The sequence below is a fragment of the Notamacropus eugenii genome, chromosome 1 (assembly GCF_028372415.1).
Source record: "Notamacropus eugenii isolate mMacEug1 chromosome 1, mMacEug1.pri_v2, whole genome shotgun sequence".
In the NCBI taxonomy this organism is placed as follows: Eukaryota; Metazoa; Chordata; class Mammalia; order Diprotodontia; family Macropodidae; genus Notamacropus; species Notamacropus eugenii.
This window is the reverse complement of record NC_092872.1, coordinates 108,303,543-108,326,919: the sequence shown is the minus strand read 5'-3', so window position 1 is coordinate 108,326,919 and position 23,377 is coordinate 108,303,543. Positions and strand designations below refer to the sequence as shown.

General features: G+C 36.0%; 1 protein-coding gene across 2 annotated transcripts in view; it reads left to right on the top strand.

The window, feature by feature from the left end:
- Positions 1-21,217, top strand: part of NFIL3 (nuclear factor, interleukin 3 regulated) — a 30,322-nt gene extending 9,105 nt beyond the window's left edge. For both annotated transcript variants that reach the window (XM_072611804.1, XM_072611794.1), the window contains exon 2: positions 8,357-21,217. In XM_072611804.1, coding sequence (XP_072467905.1) covers positions 8,548-9,933 — 1,386 coding nt within the window. In that variant the 5' untranslated portion in view covers positions 8,357-8,547 and the 3' untranslated portion in view covers positions 9,934-21,217. The remainder of the gene's footprint in view (positions 1-8,356) is intronic.
- Positions 21,218-23,377: the final 2,160 nt, after the last annotated feature.

The window sequence follows — 23,377 nt, the reverse complement described above, 5'->3', positions numbered from 1 at the left end:
GTATGCATAGTCCAGAAAAATTAAGCCCCACATTGGACATATCCAGTTAATTCTTAATCCAGATTTTAAGTTCATCACCTCTATGGATGCAGATAGGTTAAGTGATATATCTTCAGTCTTCTGGACTCATAGTTTATCACTGTATTAGAGTTCTAAAGTCTCTCACGTTGGTTTTCTCTCTAATGTTTTATTTTCTTCACTTTGCATCAGCTCATGTAGTTCTTCCCAGTTTCTCTGAAACTGACCATTTTGTCATTTTTGTAACACAATATTGTTACTTTCATATATCACAGTTTTTCCCCTTGTAATTCCCCAATAGATGGCACCCCCTTAATTTCCAGTTTTGGTCTACTATAAAAGCTGCTGTCTATATTTTTGTGTATATGGGTCCTTTATCTTGATATCACTAAAGTATAAGTTTGCTTACTAGTATAGTTGCATCAAAAGGTATGTTTAGGTTAGTAACTTTGAGAGTAGAGTGTCAGATTGCTTTACAGAATGGCTGGAGTAATGGCACAACTTTGCCAACACTACATCACTGTGCATGTTTTCTTGTAGCATCTCCATTCTAGCATTTGTCAGTTTCCTCACTTTTCATCTTTACCAATCCAATAGCAGAAATTCACTCTTGAGAGTTTTTCATTCTTCCTAAGTTGCTTTCCCTCATAAAATTTTAGTCAATAAAATTCTACTTCTTTTTAGATATACAAATTAATGCCATTTTGGATTGTACTGAGAGTATCAATATCCAGGACTGGGGAGGCAACAGAATTAATGCCTTTTACTTTAGTTTAAAAAAAAAAAAAGGAAATAAAGGAAAGGAAAAGAACCTATAGTATTGTATTTGGTAGTGGCTCCACACTTTTAGGAAGAACGTTGAAAGAGTTCATAGTAGTATGACTTTTACCACTATCTCCTCCTTCAGTCCTTTCTCACATGATGAAGTAGCCCTTCTTGCCAAGACCAGTCCCTCAATAACCTTGCAATTCATTCCATCCCATCTTTTACAGCAGATTGTCTCCTTTATCTCCCTTTGTCTTACTTATCTTCAATCTCTCCCTTTCCTATTTACATACTGCTTACAAACATGCTCATGTCTCCTCCACCCTTAAAAAACACTAGATCCAACTATACTTAGAAGCTATCATCCTATTCCTAGGTCCTCCCTTTGGCTACTAAACTCCTTGAAGGACAGCATTGGTAGTAGGTTCCTCTTCTCATTCTCTCACTCTCTTCTTAAGTCTCTGCAGTCTGACTTCAGGCCTTATTATTCTCTCCTAAGTATGACCTGAAATATCACATCCCATGGCCTTTTTTCAGTCCTCCTTCTTCTTGACTTCTCTGACATTATTGGTCACGTTCTTCTTGATACTCTCTATAGGTTTTTGTGCCACTACTCTGTTTCTTAGTCTGTTTTGCTGGCTTTCCATCCAGGTCATATTGCTGTAACAGTAAGCACCCCACATACACAGGGAGGCCTGCTATCATGAGTTGTTTGATCTGCTTTTCTAAAGGAAAGGCAACTTTTGAGGGGTTAACAATCTCCTTTAATTAAGCACCTATATCATTCACTTAGTTCAGGAAATCAACAGACTCCTTCCAAACTATCAGACGTAAGTAATACATATATCACAAATCAACAGACAGGTCCAACTGTTTGACCATAGCTGGGAAGCACCAACATCTAGGTTTTTTGTGGGGGCGGGAGTTCCTTAGCCGCTTCCCAGAGTTTCATCTGGCACACAAAGCTTCTTCCAAAAACTAAGCCCCAAAGTAAAACCTCACCCTCAGATTATTTATACCTTTTTTAGAGCCAGAGGGCATCCCAACCCTTGAGAACCACTGCCTCATTTCCAAAAGGTGCCTCCAGCACAAATCAAGGTCCTACTTTGCTTGCTCTTACAATTACCTAACTGTGAGGTCCTACAGGCTCTTCATGAACCTATTTCTCCTCTCCTTCTATATTATTTCACATAGTGATCTCATTAGCTCCCCCATTCATTATTTTAATCATTATGCTAATGATTCTCAAATTAATTATCTAGCCCTAACCTCTCTATTAACTTTTAGTCTCATGTCTTCACCTGATTCTTAGGCCTATGGTGATTGAGGCATCTCAGACTTGTTGTCCCATAAACATCTTCAACTAAACTCATTATCTTTCCCCCAAAATTCTCTTCCCTGCCAACATTCTCTATTACTATCTAGGGGACTACCATTCTCCCAATCACCCAGGCTTACAATCTAGGTGTCATCTCCTCCTCATTCTCAACTCCACTCTTTCCTGCCCTACTGTTGAGGTTTAAGGGTGCTGGGGACCCCAAAATACTGACACACCTCTGCTTGAATGAATTCGACTGAAGGCTTCTTTAAAACAAAGAAAAATAAAGTTTATTAAAGATTCTTCACCTTGGGCTGACTCTTAAGTAGCCTAAGCATTTGTAAGGCTTGTACTCACAAGCAGGCCAGATAGAATCTCAGCTTGACAGAGTCTGAGCTGGATTGAACCCAAGCTCCTTCAAGAAGGTGAGATGGAACTTAAATACAGAAAAGACTGTAGGAAGGATCTGGGGGTGGTCTGGTAGTCTAGGGTGATGGGAGGAGGGGTTTAGGGAGGGTCTTGAGAAGAAGTCCAAGGAGGCCCTCAATGGGACTGGGGTGACTGGTCAAGGGTTGGAAACAGCTGGAGGCAATCAGGAGATATCAGACAATGGAGAGTTTGGGTTGGAAGCTGGGCAACCCAGAGGTAAAGGACTATGGAAGACCAGGCTAGGCCTAGGGATGCAGATTTGAATATGAAAGATCAGATTTAGTGGGAAGATTCTGGAGGCCCTGGCTACAAATTTGAATACGAAAGGCCAGGTGGGGAGCTTCAAAGGGAACTTCTGAGAGGTTCCCAGAGTCTGAACCCCTTCACTATCACAGCCAGTCTGTTGACAAAGCCTGTCAATTTTACCTTCATAAAATCTCTAGTATCTTCCCCTTTCTCCTGACACTTCCCCCACTCCAGTATAAGCCCTCCTCACTTTATGCCTCCACTACTGAAATAGCTGGCCGGTTGGTCTATCTACCATAACTCTGCCCACTTCAATCCATCTTTTACTCAAAGTGATTTTCCTAAGATGCAGGTCTGCTCCCTACTCAGTAAATTTCAGTGGCGCTCTGTCATCTCCAGAATCAAATATAAAATCTTCTGTTTCGTGTTCAGAGCCCTTTTTTACCTGCTCTCCCCACCTTTCCAGACTTCTTACCCCTTACATCCCCCATTTTCTCTTCAATCCAGCAACATTAGCCTTTTTACTGTTCTGCACACAAGACACTTCTATCACCTAACTCCAGGCATTTTCACTGATGGCATCATGCATGGAATGTTTTCCATCCTCATCACTGGCCTCCTGGATTCCCTGCTTTCTTCAACATCTTGATAAAATCTCACCTTTCACAGGAAGTCTTTCATGAGCCCCCTTCATTCTAGTGCCTTCTTTTTGATGATTATTTTGTATTTATACTTTATATATCTTGTTTGTACATAGTATTTTTGTGTTTTTCCCTTCATTATAGATTATGAGTTCCTTGAGGGCAGGGACTTTCCTTTGCCTTTCGTTGTATCTATACCTAGCACTTACCACAGTGCTTTTCACATAATATGTTCTTAATATGTATTGGGACAGCTAGGTGGTGCAGTGGATAGAGCACCAGTGCAGGGGTCAGGAGGACCTGAGTTCAAATCTCCTCTCAGACACTTGACATTCACTAGCTGTGTGACCTTGGGCAAGTCACTTAACCCCAATTGCCTCATCCTGGGTCACCTCCAGTCATCCTGATGAATATCTGGTCACTGGATTCAGATGGCTGTGGAGGAGAAGTGAGGCTGGTGACCTGCACACCCCTCCCTCACTCAAAACAAAAGTCAAGTGCAAGTCATGTCATTATTTCTCTGATGACATGGTCTTCTTCAGCAACAAAGGATGAACACACCATAAAGAAGTGTAAAGTAACTCATGCCTACACAATTTAAGGCTTTTAAGTTTAATTTTTTTTAATTTAAATAAAAAATATTCTATAGAAAACAGGAGAAAAAGAGGAAAGTGAAAATATGAAGTAAAATTTGAGTGCATCATGATATTTCCTTGGTGTGTTTGGAAAATAAGATGACTAAAATGAGCGTACATTAGGAAGCTCTTTCTGGGCTTGGATTTTGTGACATTGGGATTTTGGGGGGAACTTGAAATGAAGTTAGCAGTCCTTAGTATCATCATTAACAACATCATTGTGTTGGTATTTGGTGCTATTAATATCAATTACCAGAAACAAAATTTAAGTAGTGACTAATGTAGAACAGAATTCACTGTTATTTTAAAAATACTTTGAGAGGAAGTGATAAAATAGTTGTAAAATTAATCATAAGGGAAAATATTTGAGTTTGAAATGTGGTCTCAGCAATCATGTTAATTCTTCCTGATGACATCGTCAGTTGTTACCAAAGAGAAATAATTGTCTTGACCAAAGACACTGGATCATTTGCTATCAGATAGAATGTAAATCCTTTGGGTTGTCCTGTGGAGAAATCTGTTGAAAGATCAACTTGTGCATTGTCTTAGAATCACCGAGATCTTAGATATACTTAGGTAAATCTAAATTTTATTTAATATATACTACTAATCATAGTTCTCCAAGCTTGTTTTCATAGCTTTTGATAATACTTTTTATGGAATATTCAGTAAATGTAAGACTAATTTAAGTGTTATGAGGTCAAATTCCACCACTGTTCTACATTCAAAATTTTAACTGATTTCATTGGGATTTTTAAAATGTGGCATATTGACCACCATTATCCATAGGTTCAGATAATTTTGACCTTCCTGTATTATTTTAAATGTAAATAGCTAGGAAAGAGAAATATTTAGAAGATATGTGAAAATAAATAAGTTATTATGAGATTTTTTTTCTCTGTTATCAACTGTTCCCAAAGCATAAATAAGGAACTTTATGAAACTGATATGAAACAGTGTATAGATGGTGTTGTAGTAACTGCAATTTATGCAGATTCAAAAAAAGTGTTTTCATTATTCATAGTATCATTCTTTGCTGGAAAATGTATCTCTATAATAAGTATAATACATGAAAATAATTTCATATTCATATGGAGAATGCTAGTGCAGTGGCATCTTCATAGCGTGACAAAAATCAAGAAAAATCCAGTCATTAAGCAAGTCCTAGGAAGGGAAATGATGAATTGAAGTCTGTTACACATTAGAATAAATGAAGAGACCAATATATATTATGCAGAAACATGCACATGATTTTAAATTATGTTAAAATGGGGACCAATAGTTTTGGGATATGAAAACCACCATTATTATGAGTGACTATTTTTAAAAATTAAAATGCATAATATAGAGCTAACCTTGATTTCTTGTAGGCTGTGCTACTACACAGTACAATTTCTGGGAAGATACTAGCAAGTTTTGTGAGGATTGTCTTAAACTCAAGGGACTTAGCCCAATCATGTAGGCCACCTTAGACGAATGGAACTGATAAAGCATGAATCATAACCACAGTGATAAAAGCGTAGAATTTTTTTTGACATATGAAGTTAAGAAATGTTTGTTCAACACACAAAAGGCAATATGTCTTGGTATTGTGTGTTACTGTGCTTTATAAACATTGAATTGAGTTTGGTAATCTGTATAGAAAACATTTTAAATATGAAAAAATTAATCAGAAAATGAAGATTTTATCCAGAGTCCACTCCATGGGTTGCAGAAGTGATGAGGTAACTGTGCTTGAGAACAGGGTTTCTTAACTGTTTTTGTGTCACAGACCTCTTTGGCTGTATGCTAAGCCTATAGACCCTTTCTTAGAATAGTGTGTTTAAATCAATAAAATAGTACACAGGAGTAAAAAGGAAACCAATTGTATTGAAACTGTTAGCAAAATATTTCTTAAAAAATTTACTGACCACAAGTTAAGGGTGCTTGAACTTAGAAGAAATAGTGTTGAAAACAAGGAAGAGAAAAAGGAGAACGGAAAGGTGGCTTTAGGCTTGGTTTGTATTCCCAACATTCTATGCCTCCCTCTTTCCTAAGGGATCTTTGTCTTTGGACTGGTCAGTTGAAGAATTAAATCATAAATACATTTGGACAATGTAGAAAGCATAGAAATACCAGGACAAATAATCGAAATAAACAAAATAGATCTCCATACCATCGATGTAGAACTGGGAAGTAAAATTAAGTGGAAAGAGATAATGAAAAGAGGGAAGAAGACATAAAACTGGTAAAACAAAAAGGAGTTGTGTATAAGAGATAGAGCACTTGAACAAAGCAGCACGTGTTCATAATTGTAGTTCAGGAGAATAAAATTAATCTGTTGAAGGATACTTGATGGCTAAAGAGAAATGAAAAGTTGAGGTAATTATCTTTATTTTGAGTTATTGATTTTCTCAGTAGCTATGTCATTGGGGTAATGTAGACCTACCTAGCCTAACCATGTAACATAGCACAACCTTTGAACAGTTAAGAGTCGTTCATTAGACAGGGAAAATGTTTTTTCATATTATGAAAAGAACAGATCTGAACAGAAAACTATGAGAATTAGCATTGTTTTCCTAAGTAGGAGATCTTTTAAAAAATTAGTTTTCTAAGGTTTACTATGTGCTAATCTTCTGACTTCATTTTCCATAAGATTATATTATCAAAGACATAATATGGTAATAATTAATCATGGCTTTCAGTGAATAATGATTAGCTATTCTTTTGACTGTGTGGGGTTTTTTATGACAGAAATTGGCATGGTTTTATGGGCTAGAACGTAGCTTAAAACCTTACTTTTATGAGCCTTTCTCATTATTACGTCACTTTTTCTATACGTCCTGTAAAAGACAAAGTAAACTGACAGAATGCTGTGCTTTCAGATTTTTCCAGCTGATAAGTTAAAAGTTAAAATAAGTTAGAATTACTTTCTTTAGTCAGTGTAAAACTATGCATAATAAATGGTGACAAATACTAAAGACTGGTTTTTATGTAAACAGGATCAGGTGTCACTGACTGCTAAGTGGTCATGTTTGAGCAGCTGCCTTATTAAATAATCCTTACAAAAATATGAATATACAATTAGGCATTGAGAAGAATATCTAGGAAATGCCTAGTCTAGAGGGAAAAAAGCAAGATTTTCTTAAGGGAACAAAATATTTATTTGGATTCAGTGTCTGATATTAAGCAAGTTGTTAAGCCAAAGCCAAATTCAAATCCTAAATATTTCATTAGTAGGATAGAATATTTTGTAAATGAAAAGGACTTTGGGGATCATCAAATCCATACTTATCAATTGAAATTCTAGAAGCTCAGAGAGGTGAAGTGATAAAATGACACTATTTTTAATTCTTTTTGTTCTGTGCTTGAATTTTGTCTTCTGTCCTTGATTGAAATTTTTTTACTGCTTAGAATAAAATTCTAGCATTGAATTATTCTTATACATTTCATGTTAAATTATGAACGGAAAGAATTTATTTTTGTACAAAGCTACTATGAAAATGTAACCCATTATGATAGCAATATTTAGAACTTTCAAAAAAGCTTATCCCATTTCTAAGTGAAAATCTGCTTAATTAATTTTGAGGGAATTAGAAATATATTTCTAATTGCGTAACACAGATGCTTTCAAAAGAGATGCCTATATTTTGAAAAACAGACTACTTTTCCTTTGCTACTGAATGAGATTAGTCACCTGTTGGAACAAGCTAAGTTACTAGGCCAACTCTTCATTCATTGAGATTATGAAAAGGTTTATGTGCACGTTGTGGTCAGGTTTTTGAATTCATTTTTATATGAATCTTATTTTAATTGTTTCAGGAATGCAAATTTCAGTTTATATATTTTGTTTTGAAAAATTGGAGCCAGGTCTTTTGAAATTGCATAAGAGGATTATAGTGCTTAATTTAGAGTGAAAGAAAACTGGGTTCAGATTTCCCTTTAGACTTTTACTAGCTAGTTGACCCTGGGCAAATCACTGCTTTTTGTGTCTCAAGTAATTCATAGGATTTAATCTAAGTAATAGACAGGTTATTGGATTAGGTGTCTTAACTACTAAGTAAGAGAAAGTTTGAATTGTTATACTCTTAAGATGGCTAAAGGAATTCTCATACCAAGATGTAGTTTCAATTATTTGCCCTTTCTTGAAGTCAAATGAATTTCTGCCATAGTTATTTTTTTAAATAATATCTATAGTAAGTAGTATGAATATCTAAAATGATTTTAAAATAGCATCACATGAATGTGGCAGTTTATCAAAAACAAAAACCAGAGATATGTAACTGAAAAACTAAAGGTATTTTTTTTTAATTTATTTATTACAGATCACTTAGAAGACGTCAGCTATATTTAGCAAGAAGAGCATATGTGTTCTTACCTTTTGCAATATGAAACAAAAAGAGGAATGCTGATGGATTTGCAATTTTTAAAGAATTGTGGTTTGAGAAATACTGGAGATATAATTTGCCCTGCAACACAAAATTAAAAGAAAAGGATTTAGTTAAAGTTATTTCTCATGCAGCTAAGAAAGATGCAGACCATTAAAAAGGAGCAGGCACTTGTTGATACAAGTAGAAATGTGGACAAATTGATAGTACTTAACTCTGCTCTGACTGAAGTATCCGAAGACTTGAATACAAATGAAGATCTATTACTTAACGAAGGAGTTGGTGGAAAAAACAAATCTTCAGCTTGCCGGAGAAAACGGGAATTCATTCCAGATGAAAAGAAAGATGCTATGTATTGGGAAAAAAGGCGAAAGAATAATGAAGCTGCCAAAAGATCTCGTGAGAAACGTCGGCTGAATGACCTGGTTTTAGAAAACAAATTAATTGCATTGGGAGAAGAGAATGCTTCTTTAAAAGCAGAACTGCTCTCACTAAAATTAAAATTTGGTTTAATTAGTTCTACAGTATATGCTCAGGAGATACAGAAACTCAGCAATTCTACAGCTGTGTATTTCCAAGACTATCAAGCAACCAAATCAAATGTTAGCTCATTTGTGGATGAACATGAAACTTCTATAGTGGGAAGTAGTTGCATTTCTGTCATTAAACACTCTCCTCAAAGCTCTTTGTCTGATGTCTCAGAAGTGTCATCAGTGGAGCATTCTCAGGAGAGTCCCATTCAGAACAATTGCAGAAGTCCTCAGAATAAGTTCCAAGACATAAAACAGGAACCCATGGAATTAGAGAGCTACTCAAGAGAGTCGAGAGATGATAGAGGTTCTTACACAGCATCCATTTATCAAAACTACATAGGAAATAGCTTTTCTGGTTATTCTCACTCACCTCCTCTCCTGCAAGTCAATCGATCCTCCAGTAATTCACCAAGAACATCCGAAACCGATGACGGTGTGGTAGGCAAGTCATCCGATGGAGAAGATGAACAGCAAGTTCCAAAAGGCCCAATTCATTCCCCGGTTGAACTTAAAAGCATACATGCAACAGTTGTCAAAGTTCCAGAAGTGAATTCTGCACTACCACATAAGCTTCGGATTAAAGCCAAAGCCATGCAGATAAAAGTGGAAACATTAGATAATGAATTTGATGCCACACAGAAACTCTCCTCACCTATTGATATGTCATCAAAGAGACATTTTGAACTTGAAAAGCATGATACACAAAATTTGATACATTCTTCCCTTACTCCTTTCTCCGTGCAAGTGACTAACATCCAAGATTGGTCACTAAAACCAGAACATTGGCACCCAAAAGAATTCAGTGGCAAAATTCAGAATAGTTGCAAAACTGGAGTTATTGAAATTAAAGACAATGTCTACAATGTTTCTGACTCAGAGAACTTGTATTTAAAACAAGGGATAGCAAATTTATCTGCAGAAGTTGCTTCACTTAAAAGACTTATAACTACACAACAAATTTCTGCTTCAGACTCTACTTAAGTTACTACTGAATTGTTTTAAAGATGTCATTTGCAGGAGATCAACAAGTTTTGTATTATGCTGAATTTTCACTGGACTTGTGAGGTCATTTCACTGTAATGTTCACATGTTGTCTGATAGGTGTCGTTTAGTGCACAAGTTATTATGAAGGTTAGATTGTTTTATGATCACTATGCCTTGTGTATAGTCAAGTAGCCTGTGCAGAGGCTAAATACAGAACATTATTTTTTGTTGTTCAGTTCTTAAGTGTGCAAGTTACCGCTTACAATAAAGTATTGGTGACAAACATGGAATTTTACTCCAGTAAAGCCAATTCAATGAAAAAGGCATTGGTTCTGTTAAATGATGGAATAATTACACATTTAACATTTTACTTATTCTTTTGAGTTTTATCTTTTAACCAAGATAAATTTGTAATATACACTTTCCAAGGAATTTGTTTTGATTTTCCTTGAGTTTGGCTAACTATAACCTCTTGAAAAGAAAAAAAAAATGAAACCCTAGAAAAGAAAAAAAATACAATCTATTTTTTTCTTTAAAAATTCCTTCCTTAAATGCTTCTCATTATTAGTTATTTTCCTTTAAAATGAACTATTCATTACACATCAATTTTTTTTTTAAAGAACGGTCCTAGTTGATTATCAGCAGCCTTGCCAGAGTCATCTCTTGTAAGCAGTGTATATAGATGCAGTTAATTGAATTAGTGACATGGCTTACTATATGGCTATGAGTGATAAGAAAATGGATAAAGGGAAAATATTTGTGTAATTTTCTTTGATTGTAACCCATGCAGTTCTGGCAGATGACCATCTGGGGAGCTTAGCTCTTTAGTAATAAAATAAAACACCAAAATATATCCGTATTTTTAGCCTGCATAGTACTTTCATATCCTTTACATACTTTACAAAATTTCAAAGGACACATTAATTTCTTTTTTTGTCATCATGCAGTTTGACTATACAAGTGTTTGACTTAACATCAACCTACAACAAAATGAGTGACCCTCTTTTTTTTAATACTGAATATACATAGCAGATACATTATTTCTGAATCAATTTAGGAAATGCCTATTTCATAAAATGTATAGCAATGGCCATGGTATCAGTCAACAGAAAGTTAATGAGAAGTTCACCATTTCTGGATTATTTATTTACAACCATCACCAGAAATGAATCTGAACAAATTAAACTTGGGTCTTAAGTCTAGTATTCCATCCAGTGCATCAACTAGATGCTTTCTTTCATTTTAAGAGTCATTTAAGAGTGTGAACCACAATTTATTTCTAGATAATCACAAATAGATCCAGAGTTCTCTTCCTTCCTTTGCTCCCATAAACATCTTACTGTTAGTGCCAACATAGGTCTACATTTTCAGGGTTCAGACCAAGTTAGTCAGGACTGCTAAAATCATATAAGAAATGTTTCCTTGGGACAACAGTGTGAACTCTATAGCAAGCTTTAAAGTAATGTTCAAAAAGCAGATCAATGCTAGTAGCCTATATGGAGGAAAATGTCACTAAAAATCAAAATATGAGCTCCAAATAACCAGGTCTTATTCTTTGTTTCCCCTAATGTATTCTATACATAATAGATACTCAATAAATATTTGTTAAATTAGTGAATGATCGTAGAGGAACAGAGTTAGGTGAATATGGTGAGTAAATTTTGAAGGAGGTAATTGGGGATAAGAAAAGGTTGGTGGTTGTCAATTTATAGATAAAAGGAAAATTAAATAATTTGAAGATAAAATGACCGGCAGAGAGAGACAATTGCTGTTATGGGATTGTCATGGAAATTAGGAATCAAATGATATTTCTAACCAAACTTGAATTACCCATTTTATCTTAAGTTCACCAAATTTTTTTGACTGTTTCTAACAATTTGATGTTTAAATTTCAAGTTTTATTTTCCTCTGCCCATTTACTGAAAGTAATTGCAGTAAATGATGATATAATCAAAGTCTAACAGAGAGAAGAGGAAAAGTGAATGAAAAGATTTTGATGAACCAATGTTTGAATATCGAGTCCACTACATGAAAAGGTCCTTGGAATTCAGTATTCATTAATATTCATTCATGCAGGGCAGAGAAGGGTATGTGGGGGTAAAGGAAGGACTTTGTACTGCATTAAATGGGCATCTTCTAGAACTAGAACCAGATCTCCCAGAGCTGCTTCTTCTAGACCAGAGTAAAACCATCTGAAGTTTTCATTTCCTTTACCATGACTTTCTTCCCTCCAGTGAAACTGTCCTTTGCATTTGTCTCCTAAGAAAGCACTCACTTCCTTTGGCTATAAATAATGGACTTTTACTGAAATCATGACATTTATGCGAACACTGAGCCAGGAACAATGTCATAAAGAAAATTTGTAACTTTGAAAACTGCACTAAGTCCCTCATGGTCAAGGTATTATTCCCTAAAGATCTCAAATTTCATGTCCATGCCTGATATTACTATTGTTGGTATTACTATTGGTAACAGTTCACATTTAAATTGTGCTTCAAAAACTTTGAGGTGGGTGGTAATTAGTTATGTCCCTTTTATGACAGAAAAAGCATATGCTGAACGAGCCTATTGTTCCAAATTTTGGGGGAAAATAGACTCTAAAAGCATATATTTAATACTTAAGGCCTAAGTATTAGCCATATTCATGTCTGAGATCCTTAAATATACCCTTAGTAATAATACTATCCTCAGTTTCAGAAACATAAGTAGGCAAATACATTTTTATTATGAAAATATTCCTGACCTCATAGAACTAAACGTCTATCTCCATTGAGCTAAGTTGTATGAATTGTTCTTATGACTCAAGAAAAGTTTGGTTGCAAATGAAAACAACAGTTACTGAGAGGTAGTTTAGATGTAATGGATAGAACTGGGCAAATCCTATTTCAATTCTTATTAACTGTGTTACCTTGGAGAAATCATTTAATTTCTCATTGTCCCACACTATTTTCTAAGAGTATTTACAGATGAGTTCATACAAGGAGTTTCTATAATATATGTCTGGACCACCCTCTTCCTTCATTCCGGCCCCCTCTCCCCCCCATAAAAGCATAGTACTAAAGAGTTCCAAATTAACCTAGAGTTAAGGTTTTTGTCTCTGAACTTATTTCAGTGCCTTTTTGTCATATCTATTTGTGGCTACCTTAGTAGCGATAGTATGACTTAGGGATATAGAACACTGGCCTTAACGCCAAGAAGAACTGTATTTAAGTCCTGCCTCTGACATAGAATATAATCCTGGGCAAGTCATTTAATTTCTCAGTGCTTCTGGCAACTCCTCAAGACTTGCAAAGAAGGTGCCAACTGTATGGGTGGAGGGAATTTCCTTACCTGGGAGTTCACAGAATAATAGATTAAGAACTGGAAGGGAGCCTAGGCAGACAGTGATTTTCCCAGGTTCACATAGCTATTGTGTCTGAGGTAGGATTTGAACCAAGGTCTTTCTGGCTCTAAATCCAATCGCTTTCTCACTGCTACCTAGATATTACAGTCGCAGCTCCAGGCCATATTTCTACTTTAATAATAGCTGATCCTTATAAATTGCTTCAATGCTTACTTACATTATCTCATTTGGTTCTCACAACAATCCTTGGAGGAAGATTCAGTAGGCATTTTAGTCTTCGTTTTACAGATGAGGAAAATGAGGCAAAGATGGAGGGGATATGTTTTGCCCAAGGTCATTCAACTTGTAAATATTGGAGGTAGGATTAACAAACATATTTCCCGGCTACCAAGTCTAGCTCTCTTTCCAATGGACTGCCATTACCTTTACTTTCAAGAGTCTTATAACTTGTATCCATTGTGCAAAACCATCTCTACAAATATGAGGGAGTTAATACTAACTGCTTCTTAAGGTCCCTTTTAGCTCTGAATCTATGATGCCATGATCCTGTTACAAGTGTTCTAACTGACTCAAAATTATACAGTAAATAAATCTCCAAAGACCAATCAATAAATATATACTCTGCCTACAATGTGCTCTATTCTAGGTTCTGCTGAGTGTTCAAAGAAGTGTAAGACCCAGCCCCTGCCTTCAAGGAGGTTACAGTCAAGTTTGGCAGACAGGACATAAAACATAAAAAAGATAAATAAAAAACCGAGGTAACATTAAAAGTGCTAAATGAAAGAGAAAGATGAAGATCAAAGATTTGGATCTGGAAGTACCTATGAGGTACACCAGCACCTCATTCTACGAATAAAAAAAAATCTAATCACATAGGTATTCAGTTTGGGGTCTTGGATTCAATTTTAGACCACTCTAAATCTAACACTTTTAAACAATGAACCAAGGTTCAAAAGAAGGGGAGAGAACCTGTGGACTGAAGAGGGCAAATAAACTTTCCCTGAAGTGATGGTTCTGTAGCTGGATCTTTAAGCACTGATAGTATTCAAAATAGAGAGAACAGGGGAGAGCTTTTCAAATGGAAAGAATGATATGAAGAAAGGTAAAGAGACAACTGTTGTTATGTGGTTGGGTCTGACTCCGTGTCCTAGTGAACTATGGCATGCCCATACTGCCTGTGGAGTTTCTTGGCAAAGACATGGAGTTTTCTGCCATTCATTTCTCCACCGGATTAAAGGAAACAGAAATTAAATGACTTGCCGAGGGTCACCTCCAGACCCAGCACTGAACCACCTAGCTGCCTCCTAAAGAGACAAAAAGTATATTAGGAGCATAGTGAGTAGATGAGATTGGCAAGAACTAAGGTATTAGATGAGATTGGCAGGAACTAAGGGAAGTGAGCAGTGAGGTGCAATTGGGCCAGTATGTCAAGGGCTTTCAATGTCAGATTATAAAGACTGAACTTTGTTCTCTTGGCAGTGGTGAAACAATGAAAGGTTTTGCCTTTCTCCTTACTACCTACAAACATGTTCAAATTTGTGTTTCCTCCCTTTCATAATCAAACTTCTAGAAAGAAAGTCATTGATACTAATTGCCTCACCTCCCACTAATTTCTCAGTTTGGCTTCTGATTCTGCAATTAGACTGTAACTGCTCTCCCTTAATAATCACCTTACTTGGTAAATTCAATGGTGTTTTCTCAGTCTTCATTCCTTATATCTCTTCAGCTTTTGGCAACATTAACACTAAGGATTATTATTAACAATAAGGACTAGAATTTTAAAATACCTAGAAGGATCAAGCGTGACTGTTTTATAGTGCGTCTTTTAAATTGATAAGGCAAAGTAAAGAAATAGAGTGAAAATTGTTATTTCAAAGTAAAATTATAAAAATTTTGTGTCAGTTAGTATGCCTGGTCCTTCTCATATCTTATCTTTCTCCTCTCTCATGCTGTCTCCATCCCCTCAGTTTTTTGGAGGTTTTTTTTGACAGTACAAGATCCAGTTTCACTTTCCCTGCTTTGTCTCCTTTGATGGGTTATTATCTCTGTCCTACCTCCTAACTATGGATATCCCCAAGGCCACATGCTCAATCCTCCTCCATTTTTCTTTCTTCTCTCAGTGATCTCATCAACTTCCTTTAGTTCAATGATCATTTCAGTGAAGATTTCTCTTCCATCTACATAGGCAGCCCTCATCTCTCCAATTTCCTGTGGAATATCTTTACCTAAATAACCCATAAGCATCTCAAATTTAAAATATCTGACACTACACATCCTCCTAACTTCTGTTTCTGTCTAGGACACTTGCATCATCCACAACTCTTACTTCAGTCTTGTTAATTCTACCTCCACTAACTCTTCTCCACTCCTGTGGCCACCACCTTAGTTCAACTCCTCATATCCTCTCCCTTGTATTATTGCAATAGCTTCCTAAATGGTCTTCTTTCTTCCAGTATTTCCCTATTCCATCCTCCACGCACTTGACAAATTAATCTTCCTAAAGTATAAGTGTAATTGTGACTGTCTACCATTCAAGAATCTTCAGAGTCCTCTAGGATTAAGTACCAACTCTTTTAAGCTCTTCACAGTGTGACTTTAGCCCACCTATTTGGACTTATTTCCTTTCCTACTTTTTCTTTTCCTTCAAGGCTTTGCTGAGGGGCACCTCCTCAACACCACATGAAGACTTTTCTGATCCCACCACTCCCAACAAAATTATTGATATCTGCTTTGTGTTGACTCTCCTCTGTGATGATAGTGCACATTGGGTATGTACTTTCTGGGTATGCCAGATAAAAATAGGTGTGCTGCAGGTACTTTAGCAACCTACATTAAATGTGAAACATCAAAAAAAGCAGTCTGTCAATCAATTAATTAGCTAGCAGTATAATGTGTAGAGACAGCTCAGAAGTCATAGGACCTGGGTTCAAACACCACTTCCCAAGATTTTTAGAAATGCAACTAACTTATATCTGGATCTCAATTTCTTTCCCTTGAAATGAAGAAGTTGGATTACGTGGCATCTGAAATCCCTTCCAATGCTAAATTTATGTTATAAAGTGACAGTTAAAAACTTTTTTTTAAGGGCATTAACAATGAACATGGTCATTCAGCATAGCATAAATAGGAGAGAGTGACAAAGACCTATGAGACTAATTTGGCAAGGTGATAAGGTCTTGAAATAGACTGTGAAGATGCTATCCCACTTGTTACTTCTTTTGACCATTTCCATCTTTAAAATTCTTATTTGTTTAGATTCTAAAGTCAGCACTGCCACACTGTCAAAAATGTAATCATAACATTATAAATAATGTGGGTTGTCATAGAGAAGAGAGCACTGATCCTAATAAACTGTATACTTTACAAATATATACAAAATATATTATTTAAAATAAGCATCTATAAATGAATAAGTAGACAAAAGCTTTTTTTGTGAAGAAAAAATGTTTTCACAGTTTTTTTGTTTGACTCTTTTTGCAATTCTTTTAGACAATAGCTCTTGTCCTGGGTTGGTAGCACTAAATCAGTTCCTCATCTGTAAAATGAAGGAGTTGGGCTAGATGGCCTCTAAGGTCCTTTTCAGTTCTAAATATCTGATCCTATGATCCCCTTCTTTGGCACTGTCAGCACCAGAGCTTAGCACAGTTGCTATGTATCAGGAGTTCTATAAGTAGGTACTGGATTGCCCTGAATAGAATTGAATTGAGTTGACTGAATTGGATTGACATGTTGTGGACATATCATGGCAGCCCACAGCATTTTTAGAGAAGCAAGAGCTATAGCTCCGCTGAGCAGGAAAGTAATTGGTTAATGTCCCATTCTTGTACATTACTTTGTCTGATCCTATGGGAGAGGGTAGAGTCATGAAAGAGAGGATCAGAATATGTGATCAGGTTACAGTTGACTTCTGGCTCAGAAACTGAGATACAATGTAACAGAGACACTGCATAGCCCATATTATTCAGCCCTGCAACAGGACATAGCTGAGAGTTGTCATGCACATAGGGCAATTCTGTATTATCTACTGAGACTCTATGCTCCCCTAGAGGAGGGTGATTACCAGTCACTGTGAACAAGGAAACATTCTGCCTACAATGAAAAGAACATTGGGGTCTGAAAACTTCCTTTCCTACTTATCAAATTGTGAGAAGGTACACTGAAGAAAGTGTCACTAATATATCAGTAGTAGGTATGAGTGTCACCTTGGCATGCAGTCGTCTGGCTAACAGATGCCACCAACATTTCTTTCCTACTCAGTTTGTCTCTACAGATTTAATCAGCCACATTCAGTTACAATTAGATAAGCATCCTAAGGAGAACTCCAAATTCCATGGAGAAATATCTTGGTTTGAGAGATCCCTTGAGGAGAATAATGATCCCACAAGACCAGATAAAGCCTCAGAGGAAAACATGCCCGAGCCACAAGGATTCCAGGAGTACCTGGAAGAAATAAAATGAAATACAAAATGAGACACAAAGGAATGACAGGGAAAATTGATACCTTAGAACAGCTGATGGGAAACCTCACCAAAGAACAAAGCATCATAAAAAGTAAAACAGGCCAAACAGAAAATAGTAACTCATTAAGACACACACCCACACGCACAATATTAAAACAAAATCAAAAGAGAAGGAAAAAAAACTTAAGAAATATATCAAAAACAATTGACCTGGAAAACTTCAAGAGATAATCTAAGAATTATCTTTCTGAAAATCCTGAACTCCCAAAATGTCTGGATACCATATTTCAAGAAATTATGAATGAAACTGTCAAGAACTCTTTGAAATAGAACTGAAAGTGGAAATAATCCACCAAGGAGCTCCTGAAAGAAACCCCAAGATGAAAGCTCTCAGGAACAGCGTAACCAAAATCTAGAGCTAATGAATCAAGGAAAGAAAAATTACTGCAGAGAGATAGAGTTCAAGTATCAAAAAACCAGGATAAAGATCATATAAGATTAGGCAGCTAGCACTCAAGAAAGAGGGAAGTATGGAATACAATATTCCAAAGGCAAAAGTTAAAATCTTACAATCAAATATAATCTTTCTGGCAAAACTCATTGTTGGAAATAGTCTACATGATATTGGAAAATGAGTCCATAATAAAAACTGGCATGCAACCAAAACCCACATGAGAAACAAAAAGTCTTCAATGAAAAAACATACTAGAGATGAATAAAAATGAAAGTAAAAGATATGTAATTGATGAGTAAAGTCTGAAGCTATTTTTTTAAAAAGGTAACTAATATGTAAAGAGTTAGGAAACCTAACTTTTAAAAAAGAGTAAGGGAAACCAAACTGTATCAAAAATGAAAAAGAGAGAACTCAGAGTAATATGGAGAGGAAATAAAATTACCAGCAATTATATTGCTCAGTTATATGCTAACAAAACTGACAATTTTGAGAAACCAGAGGATTACTTACAAAAATGGTAATGCCCAGACTAATTAAAGAAGAAATAGATTATTTACATAACCCAATATCAGAAAAATAAATTTAACAAGCCACAAATGGACTCCTAAAGGGTAAGAAATAACTCTAGAATCAGGTGGATTTACACATAAATTCTATCTCAATGAATTCCAATATCATGTAGACTATTTCCAACAATGAGAATAGGAATCATTGTTCAAATCTCTATGATTCAAATCTGGTTTTGATACCTAGAAAGCAATAAGATCTCTAATGAATATTGATGAAAAAAAAGTAAAGTATTAGCATGCAAGCTACAACATTAACAATATTTTACATTATGACCAAAGTAGGTTTATATCAGGCAGTTAGGTAGTGCAGTGGAAAGAGCACTGCTTCCAGAGTCAAGAAGACTCATTTTCTCGAGTTCAAGTCCAACCTCAGACACTAACTCTGTGACCCTGGGCAAGTCACTTAACCCCTGTGTGCTCCAGTTTCCTCATTTGTAAAGTGATAGGGAGAAGGAAATGGCAAACCACTACAGTGTCTTTATCCCAAATGGTGTCACAAAGAGTTGGACATGACTGAAATGACTGAACAAAACCAAAAATATTGGTTCAAAATAAGGAAAAATATAAATATACAACACATCATTGTAACATAAAAAATTAAAGCCATTTTAATTATATGAATAGATATGACTATGGATAAAATCTTGCACCCAATTCTATTAAAAGTTATAGAAAGCATAGGAATAAATGGACTTTTCCTCATTTTAGTAAATAATATATATCTAAGTCTAAGAACTAATATTTTATGTTAGATGAAGGTTAAAGGTCTTTCCAGCAAGATCAAGGTTAAAGCACAGATGCTGATAATCACTTCTACTATGTTAACGTAGTGGTAGAAAAACTAGAAGTAGCAGTAAGGAATGAAAGATAAATCAAGGCAAAAGTAATAGGCAAAGAGGAAAAAAATTATAACTTTTTGCAGATAATATGATGATTTCCTTAGAAATCCTAAACAGCCAGAGCTTCCTGTCTCACATCTCCAACTGCCTTTTGGACACCTTGAACCCTCTTCAGCTTAACATGTAGTAACACTATAGTTCTTTGTCGTTCCAGTGTTTAGCATAGTACATGGCACACATAAGGTGCTTAATGCATGTTGACCAACTGCTTACTTAATCATATTTTTAGCTTCATTTCATGGATTGAATTTTTGTGATTGGGCCATTTCCCACCAGCATTCTCATGGGTTCAGTAGTCCTGGTCCATTATGTCTCCTCTATAGACTTGATACTGCTGCCATTGCTGATATGGATAGTGTGGTTGGTATTAGAACCCCATCCTCTGTATCAGTCAGTCGTATCTTAGTCCTCTAGTGGTCCTCTTCATATTTTGGTTTTGGCTTATCTGTATTTTCCTCTTTTGACTTGATTCCCTATAGGAAGCTGGTTTCCTTTCTTGTTTTGATTGGAGTAAGCCTCAGTGCAATGTTTGAAATCATTGTGATCCTTTCTTACACCTCCTTATAGTTGGGTAGCTAGGTGGTGCAGTGGATAAAGCACTAGTACAGGAGTTAGGAGGACCTGAGTTCAAATCTCACCTCAGACACTTGAGTGACCTTGGGCAAGTCACTTAACCCCAATTACCTCATCCTGGGTCATCTCTAGTCATCCTGATGAATATCTGGTCACTGGATTCAGATGGCTCTGGAGGAGAAGTGAGGCTGGTGATGTGCATAGTGACGTGCATAGCCCTCCCTCACTCAAAACAAAGTCAAGTGCAAGTTATGTCATTACTTCTCTGATGGCATGGTCTTCTTTGGCAATGAAGGATGAACACACACTCCTTATAGAACTGGTGCTCAGATACCAATTGAGCTCTCCCCTTCTGTGACTCCCAGTCCTCCAAGAAGTTCATGGCAGAACCTATCTCCCTGTTTTCCTTGTCAGGGAGATGATTCTATTCCCTGCTTTTGTTCTGACAGGCTGAGGCCAGGAAAAGACTTTGGTTTCAGATCACCAGTTACTGGAGCTTGTGGTGTCTAGTAACCTCCCTCTTCAAACTACTGTTCTTTTTGTAGGAGCTCAAGCTAGCTTTCCTGGTGGGACTCCTCTGCCTTCCTCTACCAGTATTTTTGTACATTTCTGGGCGGAGGGGAAATGCTTGCTGTTTCTTTTTTATTTTCTTTGTCATTTGGTTGAGGTCCATTTTCAGATATTTTATGAATTTTACAAGAAATGCATTTCTCTTCAACTTTTCACATCATCATGTTTATCATAGCTACACTTGTATATATTTCACTTATTCCCATTACAGAATATTCTGATGAAATTACCATCTGGTATGAGGTTAATTTACTTTCTTGTTTTTTTAATTTTGGTTTTTATTCTGAATTTAAACACAGAAAAGGACATTTTCATACACAGAACAGAACACAAAAAGAGGATTGTATATGAAATCATGAATCTCCATTTTATACTCTTTGATTTAAAAAAATATATATAACAATTTCATATTACTTTCAAAGTTGTCCTGATTTTTGTGTGTATGTGCTTCTTTTTGAACTTCCTTCAATTCCTGTATTAAAAAAGAATGCTTCAGAAGCTCCCTTTTGGGGGCAAGACATCACTATTGCTAATCCTTCCTTCTTTCTCTAATAAAAACAGAGAAAGGTAAAAAAAAAATCCACACAGGAGTTATGTCTCCCCAAAAGTGTTTCTTTATTAATTTCCTTTCAAACTTACTAACTAGAAAGTGACACATTATGTATGATTCGAAAAAAGTGTAATGGTGTTGGAGAATGTGTGGGAATGGCTTTTTGAACCCATCCCAAGACCCACATGTTAGATTTCACCTGGAAACTGGGGATTCCTGGTGCACATGTAACTCCACACTGCAAGGATTTGAGCTTTGATATGATATATCAATTCCCTTCTTTGGCCACTGAGCAAAAAGAGTCAATGGTTCAGTAGATTTTAAAAAGGCACTGATCAGCCATCTGCCAGTCTTTTCTCCAGATCATGTCAAGAATATTCAAAAGTTCAGTGAATGGTGGATGAAAGGGCCACACTTTCCCATATCCTGGTATAACAACTGCTCTTAGGTGGCAGTTAAATGTCACATATATTTAGACAAACCTGAGCCATGGTTTTGGACCAGTGATTACCTAATCTGTTTTACTTCTTTCCTGAGTACGTTACCCAAGAGTGATCCTGAGATGGTTTTGTCCATCTTTAGAAGCAACCTTGTGAATACAAGAGGTCCCAAGCGGGATAAATCCTCTTGCAGCTGCTACAATGCTTTGTTTGAAAGATGACCACCAGCCAGAGGATGAATCCAATTCATGGCTTGGCCTAGCCTGCCTGAAGACTTGGAGCTGGAGAAAGTTCTTTGGATAGTGCAGAGCTAAAGTAAATTGTGAAATGCCCACTTAGCAGTCCTACAAAATGATTAATATTTTGATAGTCTTAAGTTTCCTCTCCTCACAAGAGTATAACAAGAGTTATATGATAAACACATACACACACACACACACACACACACACACACACACACACACATGCACACAGAGTTATATATCCTGTTTTAAGATTTCCTGTCAAGGTAGTGTTGTGTGTCATATATGTGTTAGGCATTTCTTTTGTGAAGAGGGAACAAACAGCTGTGGAAAACTTAATTGATATTGTTCATTGAATGCCTTTCTATTCCAGCTTTGAGAAAAAGTTAAACATGAGCCAAACCTGAGCATTAAAAAATTCCTTTCCTCCCTCCCTCCCCCATCCCCAATGAAAACAGAGTTCTGGCTCGATGACCTAGAGGATACCAGAAAATGAGTGGCCCTTATATTTTGTGGCCAGGTTCTTCCAGGATTAAACCTCATCAACTCCTGGACACTGCCTCATCCTCATGGAGCAAACTGTGTCTTTAATTGTTTTGTCTTTTTTAATTGTTGAGTTTTTAATAATTTTTATGCTACGCTTAACAAACATCAAATAAAAAGGACATTTCCATATACAAAGCAGAATAGGAAAAAAAAATATGGCACATGAAGCCATATGTGCCACCTAAATCTTGATTCTTCCTTTAAGTATGCAATAAATTTAGCATACTATTTTCAGAACATTCCTGCTTGTCTGTTTCCTACTGATCTCTCTAGTTTTCAAAACTTTAAAAAATAACCCCATTTGTGTATTTTCCCATTTTGGTAACCTATTGCTAGCCTCCCACTTCCAGTTCTCTCCTCAGACTGAAAGAAAACAAGAAAAACCAAAGCTTTTGTATCAAATATGTATAATTGGACACACACACACACACAGACAAATCCCTGCATTGGCCATGTGTGAAAATAAATGTCTCACACTACATCGAAATCCTCCTTTATCATCAAATGAGAACCAGTAGTTGTGCTGCTATTACAGAATCAGGGAAGAGGATGTGGTAGGGTAGAAAAGGTCCTTTAGATGAAGATTTCTTAAACTTTTTCCACTAATGACCCTTTTTTGCCCAGAAATTTTTACATGATCCCAGGTATATAAGTATACAAATCAAACACTGATAATAAATTATAAATTAATTTTAGAACAATTCTTTGGTATACATATAATTTTGCAGTTTATTAAAGACAAATGCAAATTTGTATACTAATGAGATGGACATGTTTATTTTGACATAAACAAAT